Source organism: Lichenostomus cassidix, unplaced genomic scaffold (assembly GCF_008360975.1).
Source record: "Lichenostomus cassidix isolate B80296 unplaced genomic scaffold, HeHo_3.0 HiC_scaffold_33, whole genome shotgun sequence".
Taxonomy (NCBI): domain Eukaryota; kingdom Metazoa; phylum Chordata; class Aves; order Passeriformes; family Meliphagidae; genus Lichenostomus; species Lichenostomus cassidix.
The window spans coordinates 3,155,786-3,166,483 of record NW_028147632.1 but is presented as its reverse complement, the minus strand read 5'-3'; the positions used below and the strand labels follow the sequence as shown (position 1 = coordinate 3,166,483).

Below are 10,698 nucleotides of genomic sequence, written 5' to 3'. Positions count from 1 at the left end.
TTTTGGGGAAAAATGGGGAATTTTGGGGGGAAAATTGGGGATTTTGGGGTGGAAAGAGGGAATTTTGGGGAGAAAAATGGGAATTTTGGGGGGAAATTGGGAATTTTGGGGAAAAATGGGAATTTTGGGGGCAAAATGGGAATTTTGGGGAAAAATGGGAATTTTTGGGGAGGAAATTGGGAGTTTTGGGGGAAAAACAGGAATTTTGGGTGGAAAATGAGGATTTTGGGTGGAAAAATTGGGAATTTGATGGGGAGAAGTTGGGAATTTTTGGGGGAAAGATTGGGAATTTTGGGGGGAAAAATTGGGAATTTTTTGGGTGGAAAAGCAGGAATTTTGGGGAAAATAGGAATTTTGGGGTGGAAAGAGGGAATTTTGGGGGAAAAATTGGGAATTTCAGGGTAAAATCAGGAATTTTTGGGGGAAATAGGGATTTTTTTTGGGAAAATGGGGAATTTCACGGTGGAAAAGCAGGAATTTTGGGGAAAAATCAGGAATTTGGGGGGAAATCAGGAATTTAAGGGGAAAATTGGGAATTTGGAGGGAAAATTGGGGATTTTTGGTGGAAAAGAAGGAATTTTTTGGGGAAAAACAGGAATTTCAGAAGGAAAAATGGGAATTTTGGGGATTTGGGGAATCCCAGGAATTTTGGGGGGAAAAGTAGCAAAAACTCAACACCTGCAGCTTCAATTCCTTTATTCCAACCTGGAATTTTGGGGAAAATTGGGAATTTTGGGGGAAAATTGGGAATTTTGGGGGAAAATTGGGAATTTTAGGGAAAAATTGGGAATTTTGGGGGTTTGGGGGATTTGGGGAATCTGAGGATTTTGGGGTTTTGGTCCCAAGGGAAATTTGGGAATTTTGGGAGGAATTTTTGGGATTCCCAGGAATCTCCATCCTTTCACTGCTGCGATCCGGAGGTGGAATTTGGGAGGAAAAATGGGAATTTTGCAGGAAAAAATGGGAATTTCTCAGGTAAAAATGGGAATTTTGTGGGGAAAACCAGGATTTGGGGTGGAGAAAAAATGGGAATTTTGTGGGGGAAAAATGGGAATTTCACAGCAAAAAAAAAAAGGGAATTTTGTGGGGAAAAACAGGAAATTTACTGGGAAAATGGGAATTTCACACAGAAAAATGGGAATTTTGCCAGAGAAAAAAATGGGAATTTTGTGGGGAAAAACAGGAATTTCACTGGGAAAACTAGAAATTTCGTGGAGAAAAACAGGAATTTTGGGGGGGAAAAAAAAGGGAATTTCGCTGGGAAAAACCAGGAATTTTGTGGGAAGAACAGGAATTTCATGGGGAAAAATGGGAATTTAGCAGCAAAAAATGGGAATTTCACAGGAGAAAAACAAGAATTTCATGGAGAAAAAACCAGGAATTTCGCTGGGAAAAATGGGAATTTTGGGGGAAAAAGCAGAACTTGGAATCTTGGTGAATTCCCAGGATTTTTGGGATGAATTCCTGGAATTTTTGGGATGAATTCCTGGAATTTTTGGGGTGAATTCCCAGGATTTTTGGGGTGAATTCCTGGAATTTTTGGGGTGAATTCCCAGGATTTTTGGGATGAATTCCTGGAATTTTTGGGGTGAATTCCCAGGATTTTTGGGATGAATTCCCAGGATTTTGGGAACTCTCAAGCAGCTCTGATTCCCCCCAAGAGCCTCAATCCAGGAGAGGAATTCGGAGTGGAAAAATGGGAATTTCACTGAGAAAAAAACCAGGAATTTTGTGGGGAAAAAACAGGATTTGGAAGGAGAAAAAAAAAGGGAATTTTGCAGTGGAAAAATGGGAATTTTGTGGGGAAGAACAGGAATCTCATGGGGAAAAATGGGAATTGAGCAGAAAAAAAATGGGAATTTCACAGCAAAAGATGGGAATTTTGCTGGGGAAAATGGGAATTTTGGGGAAAAAAAAACACAACGTGGAATCTCCGTGAATTCCCAGGATTTTTGGGATGAATTCCCAGGATTTTCCTGCCAAATTCCCAGGGATTTTCCTGCTGAATTCGTGGGATTTTCCTGCCAAATTCCCAGGGATTTTCAGGCAGAATTCCCAGGATTCTTCATGCAGAATTCCCACTGTTTTTGGGATGAATTCCTGGGATTTTTTGGGATGAATTCCTGGGATTCTGAGGCTAAATTCCCAGGATTTTCCTGCAGAGTTCCCGGGATTTTGGGGCTGAATTCTCAGGATTTTAGGGCTGAATTCCTGGATTTTTGGGCCAAATTCCTGGGATTTTTGGGCAGAATTCCCAGGATTTTGGGGTTTTATCCCTGGGATTTTTGGGATGAATTCCCAGGATTTTTCTGCAGAATTCCCAGGATTTTTATGTTGAATTCCGGGGATTTGGGGCTGAATTCCCGGGATTTTTGGGTTGAATTCCCAGATTTTTGGGATGAATTCCAGGATTTTCAGGCTGAATTCAGGGATTTTCGGGGTGAATTCCTGGGATTTTCCTGCCAAATTCCCAGGATTTTCCTGCTAAATTCCCGAGATTTTAATGCAGAATTCCCAGGATTTTCCTGCCGAATTCCCAGATTTTGGGGCTGAATTCCCAGATTTTTGGGCAGAATTCCTGGGACTTTTCCTGCAGAATTCCCAGATTTTTGGGTTGAATTCCGGAGATTTTGGGGTTTTATTCCTGGGATTTTTGGGAGTGAATTCCCAGGATTTTCCTGCCAAATTCTCAGGGATTTTCATGCAGAATTCCCAGGATTTTTGGGATGAATTCCCGGGATTTTTCCTGCAGAATTCCCAGATTTTCAGGCAGAATTCCCAGGATTTTGGGTTGAATTCTGGGGATTTTAGGGCTGAATTCCTGGGATTTTTCCTGCCAAATTCCCAGGATTTTCCTGCAGAATTCCCAGGATTTTTGGGATGAATTCCCAGGATTTTCCTGCTAAATTCCCGAGATTTTAATGCAGAATTCCCAGGATTTTTGGGTTGAATTCCCAGGATTTTCCTGCCGAATTCCCAGGATTTTTGGGCAGAATTCCCAGGATTTTTGGGCTGAATTCCCAGATTTTCAGGCAGAATTCCCAGGATTTTTGGGATGAATTCCCAGGATTTTGGGGCAGAATTCCCGGGATTTTCCTGCAGAATTCCCAGGATTTTTGGGATGAATTCCCAGGATTTTGGGGCAGAATTCCCGGGACTTTTCCTGCACAATTCCCAGGATTTTTGGGATGAATTCCCAGGATTTTGGGGCAGAATTCCCGGGACTTTTCCTGCACAATTCCCAGGATTTTGGGTTGAATTCCTGGGATTTTGAGGCTGAATTCCCGGGATTTTTGGGCAGAATTTCCATGATTTTTGGGCTGAATTCCTGGGATTTTTCCGGCTGAATTCCCAGGATTTTTTGGCTGAATTCCCAGGATTTTTCCTGCCGAATTCCCAGGATTTTTCCTGCCAAATTCCCAGGATTTTTGGGTTGAATTCCCGGGATTTTCAGGCAGAATTCCCAGGATTTTGGGGCAGAATTCCCGGGATTTTTTGGGCAGAATTCCCAGGATTTTTGGGTTGAATTCCCAGGATTTTTTGGGCTGAATTCCCAGGATTTTTCCCTGCAGAATTCCCAGGATTTTTTGGGCTGAATTCCCAGATTTTCCTGCCGAATTCCCAGGCTATTTCCCTCCCTAGAAGTTGGGTTTGTGTTTCTTCAGCTCCACCATCAGGTGGTGGATGTTGATGAGATCAGCTCTGGCCGGCAGGGGGCGCAGCGGAGGCTGTTCCAGAACCTTCTGGAACCTGTGGTACACCTGGATCAGCTGAGTCAGCGCCGCCTGGGAAACAGGGAAATCCAGGGGAATTCACTTCTGGAATCTTCTGCTGATCGCCCAGATTTTTCCCCAGTTTTTACCTTATTTTCTGATTTTTTTCTGATTTTTTTCTGATTTTTTTACCATTTTTTCTGATTTTTTTTCTGATTTTTTTCTGATTTTTTTCTGATTTTTTAACCATTTTTAAACCATTTTTTTACCATTTTTTTCTGATTTTTTTCTCATTTTTTCTCATTTTTTCTGATTTATTTACCTTTTTTTCTGATTTTTCCCGATTTTTTTACCATTTTTTTCTGCTTTTTTCCTGATTTTTCATTTTTCTGATTTTTTCTGATTTTTTACCATTTTTTCTGATTTTTTTCTGATTTTTTTCTTTTTATTTTTTTCTGTTTTTTACCATTTTTTCATTTTTTCTCATTTTTTCATTTTTTCCTTTTTTCCATTTTTTCTGTTTTTTACCTTTTTTTCTGATTTTTTCTGATTTTTTTGCCCTTTTTTCCTCCTTTTCTCCCTCCTTTTTTCCCTCCTTTTTTTGCCTTTTTTCCCATTTTTTCCTCCTTTTTTTCCTCTTTTTTTTCTCTACTTTTTCAGCATTTTTTTCCTGTTTTCCCCCATTTTTCCCTCTCCTTTTTTCCCCATTTTTTTCCCCTTTTTCCCTCATTTTTCTCCTTTTTCCCCATTTTCACTGTGCCACATCTGATCAGCTGAGTCAGCGCCGCCTGGAAAACAGGGAAATCCATGGGAATTCACTTCTGGAACATTCTGCTGATTTCCCAGATTTTTCCCCAGTTTTTACCATTTTTTTCTGATTTTTTTCTCATTTTTTACCATTTTTTTCTGATTTTTTCCTCATTTTTACCATTTTTTCTGATTTTTTTTACCATTTTTTTCTGATTTTTTACCATTTTTTTCTGATTTTTTTCTCATTTTTTACCTTTTTTTCTGATTTTTTTCTGATTTTTTTACCATTTTTTTCTGCTTTTTTTCACCATTTTTTCTGATTTTTTTCTCATTTTTTTCTCACTTTTTACCATTTTTTTCTGCTTTTTTTACCATTTTTTTCTGATTTTTTTGCCCTTTTTTCCTCCTTTTTTCCCCCCTTTTTTCTCTCTTTCTTCTGCCTTTTTTCCTTTTTTCCCTCTTTTCTCCGTATTTTTTTCCTGTTTTTTTCCTCCTTTTTCTGCATTTTTTCCTGTTTCCCCCTTTTTTCTCTTCCTCTTTTTTTCCTGTTTTTTTCCCCATTTTTTCCCATTTTTTCCCCATTTTCCCTCATTTTTCTCCTTTTTTCCCATTTTCAACCTGTGCTACACCTGATCAGCTGAGTCAGCGCCGCCTGGAAAACAGGGAAATCCATGGGAATTCACTTCTGGAACATTCTGCTGATTTCCCAGATTTTTCCCCAGTTTTTACCATTTTTTCTGATTTTTTTACCATTTTTTACCATTTTTTTCTGATTTTTTTTCTCATTTTTTACCATTTTTTTCTGATTTTTTTCTGATTTTTTACCATTTTTTTCTGATTTTTTTTCTCATTTTTTACCATTTTTTTCTGATTTTTTAATTTTTTTTTTACCATTTTTTCTGATTTTTTTCTGATTTTTTCTCATTTTTTTCTGATTTTTTTCTGATTTTTTAACCATTTTTTAACCATTTTTTAACCATTTTTTTCTCATTTTTTTCTTCTTTTCTGATTTTTTAATTTTTTTTTCTCTTCTTTTCTTTCTGATTTATTTACCATTTTTTCTGTTTCTGATTTTTTACCATTTTTACATTTTCTGATTTTTACATTTTCTGCTTTTTTTTCATTTTTTACCATTTTTTTTTTTCTGATTTTTTCATTTTTTTAATTTTTTTTTTTCTGATTTTTTTTCTGAATTTTTACCATTTTTTCTGCTTTTTTCTTGATTTTTCTGATTTTTTTCTGATTTTTTTCTGCTTTTTTCTGATTTTTTTACCATTTTTTCTGCTTTTTTCTGATTTTTTTACCATTTTTTCTGCTTTTTTTCTCATTTTTTACCATTTTTTTCTGATTTTTTTCTGATTTTTTTACCATTTTTTTACCATTTTTTCTGATTTTTTTACCCTTTTTTTCTTCTTCTTTCTGATTTATTTACCTTTTTTTTCTGATTTTTTTACCATTTTTTAACCTTTTTTTTCTGCTTTTTTCCTGATTTTTTTACCCGTTTTCCCACCTTTTTTTCCTCCTTTTTTTGCCTTTTTTTACCATTTTTTCCTCCTTTTTTACCTCCTTTTTTCTCTCCTTTTTCTGCCTTTTTTCCCTCTTTTTTCCTTCTTTTTCCCCATTTTTTCCTCCTTTCTCTGCATTTTTCCCTGTTTTCCCCCTTTTTTCCCTCCTTTTTTTTTCCTTTTTTTCCTCTTCTTTCCCTCATTTTTCTGCCTTTTTTCCTCATTTTTTCCCTTTTTCTCCCTCCTTTTTCTCATTTTTTCCCTGTTTTCCCCCCTTTTTCCCCTCCTTGTTTTCCCAAGTTTTTCCCTTTTTCCCTCATTTTTCTCCTTTTTCCCCATTTTCACCTGTGCCACACCTGATCAGCTGAGTCAGCGCCGCCTGGGAACAGAGAAATCCATGGGAATTCACTTCTGGAATCTTCTGCTGATTGCCCAAATTTTTCCCCCATTTTTTACCTATTTTCCTGATTTTTTTTTCTCATTTTTTACCATTTTTTTCTGATTTTTTTCTGATTGTTTTACCAATTTTTCCTGATTTTTTTCTGATTTTTTAACCATTTTTAATTTTTTCATTTTTTTCTCATTTTTTACCTTTTTTTTCTGATTTTTTTCTCATTTTTTACCTTTTTTTCTGATTTTTTTCTCATTTTTTACAAATTTTTTTCTGCTTTTTTCCGATTTTTTTACCATTTTTTCTGCTTTTCTTCTAATTTTTTACCCTTTTTCCCACCTTTTTTCCTCCTTTTTTTGCCTTTTTTTACCATTTTTTCCTCCTTTTCTCCCTCCTTTTTTCTCTCTTTCTTCTGCCTTTTTTCCTTTTTTCCCTCTTTTCTCCGTCTTTTTTTCCTGGTTTTTTCCTCCTTTTTCTGCATTTTTTCCTGTTTCCCCCTTTTTTCTCTTCCTCTTTTTTCCTGTTTTTTTCCTGTTTATTTCCCCATTTTTTCCCATTTTCCCCCATTTTTCTGCCTTTTTTCCCATTTTCACTGTTGCCACACCTGATCAGCTGAGTCAGCACTGCCTGGGAAAATCAGAATTACTTCTGGAATCTTCTGCTGATTTCCCAAATTTTTCCCCATTTTTTACCTTTTTTTTCTGATTTTTTCTGATTTTTTTCCCATTTTTTCCCATTTTTTTCTGATTTTTTTTCCCATTTTTTCCCCATTTTTTTCTGATATTTTTACCCTTTTTTCTGATTGTTTTACCCTTTTTTTCTGCTTTTTTTCTGCTTTTTTTCTGAGTTTTTTACCTTTTTTTTACCATTTTTTCCCGATTTTTTTACCATTTTTTTTCTGCTTTTTTTCTCATTTTTTACCATTTTTTCTGTTTTTTTTTCTGCTTTTTTTACCATTTTTTTCTGATTTGTTTCTGATTTTTTTACCATTTTTTTCTGATTTTTTCTCATTTTTTACCATTTTTTCTGCTTTTTTTCTGATTTTTTTACCCTTTTTTCCACCTTTTTTTCCTGCTTTTTTTGCTTTTTTTCACCATTTTTTACCATTTTTTCCTCCTTTTTTTCTCTCCTTTTTCTGCATTTTTTCCTGTTTCCTCCTTTTTTCTCTTCCTCTTTTTTTTTCCTGGTTTTTTCCCCATTTTTTCCCTTTTTCCCCCATTTTTCTCCTTTTTTCCCATTTTCAACCTGTGCTACACCTGATCAGCTGAGTCAGCGCCGCCTGGGAAAATCAGAATTCACTTCTGGAATCTTCTGCTGATTGCCCAGATTTTTCCCCATTTTTTTACCCATTTTTTTCTGATTTTTTTTCTGATTTTTTTACCATTTTTGCCTCATTTTTTTCTGATTTTTTTTTCTGATTTTTAACCATTTTTTTACCATTTTTTTCCGATTTTTTTCTGATTTTTTTACCTTTTTTTCTGATTTTTTTCTGATTTTTTTACCATTTTTTTCTGATTTTTTCCGATTTTTTTACCATTTTTTCTGCTTTTTTTCTGATTTTTTTACCATTTTTTTCTTCTTCTGTCTGATTTATTTACCTTTTTTTTCTGCTTCTTTCTGATTTTTTTACCATTTTTTATGCCATTTTCTGATTTTTTACCATTTTTTATGCCATTTTCTGATTTTTTACCATTTTTCTGCTTTTTTTCTCATTTTTTACCATTTTTCTGCTTTTTTTCTCATTTTTTACCATTTTTTTCTGATTTTTTCTGATTCTTTTACCATTTTTTTTCTTTTTTCTGATTTTTTACAAATTTTTTTTCTGCTTTTTCTGATTTTTTTACCATTTTTTCTGCTTTTCTTCTAATTTTTTACCCTTTTCCCCACCATTTTTTCCTCCTTTTTTGCCTTTTTTTACCATTTTTTCCTCCTTTTTTTCTCTCCTTTTTCTGCCTTTTTCCCTCTTTTTTCCTTCTTTTTTCCTGTTTTTTCCTCCTTTTTCTGCATTTTTTCCTGTTTTCCCCCTTTTTTCCCCTCCTTTTTTTTTCCTTTTTTTCCTTTTCTTTCCCTCGTTTTTCTCCCTTTTTTCCTGTTTTTTCACCTTTTTTTCCTCATTTTTCTCCCTTTTTTTTCCCCTTTTTCCTTCATTTTCCCAATTTTTTCCCATTTTTTACCTTTTTTCCTCCTTTTTTCCTCCTTTTTCCCCATTTTTTCCCCTTTTTCCCTCATTTTTCTCCTTTTTCCCCATTTTCACTGTGCTACACCTGATCAGCTGAGTCAGCACTGCCTGGAAACAGAGAAATCCATGGGAATTCACTTCTGGAATCTTCTGCTGATTTCCCAAATTTTCCCCCCATTTTTTACCTTTTTTTCTGCTTTTTTACCATTTTTTTCTGATTTTTGTCTGATTTTTTTACCATTTTTTCTGATTTTTTTACCATTTTTTCTGATTTTTTTACCCTTTTTTCTGCTTTTTTTCTGATTTTTTCTGAGTTTTTTACCATTTTTTACCATTTTTTCTGATTTTTTTCTCATTTTTACCATTTTTTTCTGCTTTTTTCTCATTTTTTACCTTTTTTTCTGATTTTTTTCTGATTTTTTTACCATTTTTTTTCTGATTTTTTTCCTCCTTTTTTACCATTTTCCCCTCCTTTTTATCCTCCTTTTTTTCTCTACTTTTTCTGCATTTTTTTCCTGTTTTTCCCCATTTTTCCCCTCCTTGTTTTCCCCATTTTTTCCCCTTTTCCCTCCATATATAGGAGAAAAAATAAATAGGAGAAAAAATAAATAAAAAAAATAAATAGGAGAAAAAATAATAGGAGAAAAAATAGGAGAAAATAACAGAAAAAAAGGAGAAAAATGGGGGAAAAAATGGGGAAAAAAAGAAAAAATGGAAAAAAATAAAAGAGGAAAAATGGAGAAAATATAGGGAAAAAAGGGGGAAAAAAATAGGAAAAAATAAAAAATAGGAGAAAAAAAAATGGAAAAAATAGGGAAAAAATGGGGAAAAAACAGAAAAATAAAAAACAGGAGAAATAAATAGGAAAAAATGAGAAAAAAATGGGAAAAATGGGAAAAAAGAAAAAATGGGGGAGAAAATGGGGAAAATGGGGGAAAAAATGGGGAAAAAACTGCAGAAAAAATGGAAAAAAACCAGAAAAAATGAAAAGGAAGGAAAAAAGGGAAAGAAAAAACCAGAAAAAATGGAAAAAGGGAAAAAAAACAGGAAAAAATGGAAAAAACTGGGAAAAAATGGGGAAAAAACCCAGAAGAAATAGGAGAAAACCCAGAAAAAACTGGAAAAATGGGAAAAAAAAACCCAGAAAAAAAAAGGAAAAAAATGGGAAAAAATTGGGGGAAAAGGGGAAAAAAAACCAGAAAAAATGGGGAAAAAAACGGGGAAAAATGGGGAAAAAATGAGAAAAAAACCCAGAAAAAAATGGGAAAAAAATGGGAAAACCCCAGACAAATGGAGATAATTCTGGAAAATGGATGAAAGGAAAAAAAGGGCAAAAAATGGAAAAAAATGGAAAAATTGGGAAAAAAATGGGAAAAACAGGGAAATTGGGAAAATGAAAAAATGGGAAAACCGAAAAAAATGGAAAAAAATGGGAAAAAATGGGAAAACCAGAAAATGGAAAATTGAAAAACTGGAAAAGAAAAACGAAAAAATGGGAAAAATGGGAAAAAGGGGGAAAAGGGAAAAAAGGGAAAAATGAGAAAATGGAAAATGAAAAAACCCAGAAAAAATGGGGAAAAAGAAAAAACAGAAAAATGGGAAAATGGGGAAAAAGGGAAAAATGGGGGAAAACCAGAAAAATGAGAGAAAATGGGGAAAAAAGGGGAAAAACCCAGAAAAATAGAAAAGGAAAATGGGAAAAAAAATGGAAAAAAATGGAAAAAAAGGGAAAAAACCAGAAAAATGGGAAAAAAACCCAGAAAAAAATGGAAAAAAATGGGGAAAAAGGGAAAAAATCAGAAAAAATGGGAAAAAAATGGGAAAAAATGGGGAAAAAATGGGAAAAAATCGGAAAAAAATGGGAAAAAAATGGGAAAAAAATGGGAAAAAATGGGAAAAAATAGGGAAAAAAAAGGGAAAAAAACCCAGAAAAAAATGGGAAAAAAAGGGAAAAGCCCAGACTAACCCCCTGGAGTTTCTCGCCATCCCTCCCAGCCGGAATTCCCATTTTTCCCACCTGGATAATCCCGGTTCCGATGCGGAAGTTGCTGAAGGATCTCATCACCTCCTGGCTCAGCGACTCCACTGCTCCTTTCCAGCTGCCCGAGAATCCTCTGATCAGCTGAGTCACCCGAGCTGGGGAGGGAAAAATCCCAAAAA

General features: G+C 34.5%; 1 protein-coding gene across 1 annotated transcript in view; it reads right to left on the bottom strand.

Annotated features, from left to right (window-relative positions):
• Positions 1–3,587: 3,587 nt before the first annotated feature.
• Positions 3,588–10,698, bottom strand: part of VPS52 (VPS52 subunit of GARP complex) — a 100,781-nt gene continuing 93,670 nt past the window's right edge. Inside the window, exons 19-20 of the mRNA XM_085047558.1 lie at positions 10,556–10,674; positions 3,588–3,785 (exon numbers count right to left, since the gene is read on the bottom strand). Coding sequence (XP_084903684.1) covers positions 3,639–3,785; positions 10,556–10,674 — 266 coding nt within the window. The 3' untranslated portion in view covers positions 3,588–3,638. The remainder of the gene's footprint in view (positions 3,786–10,555; positions 10,675–10,698) is intronic.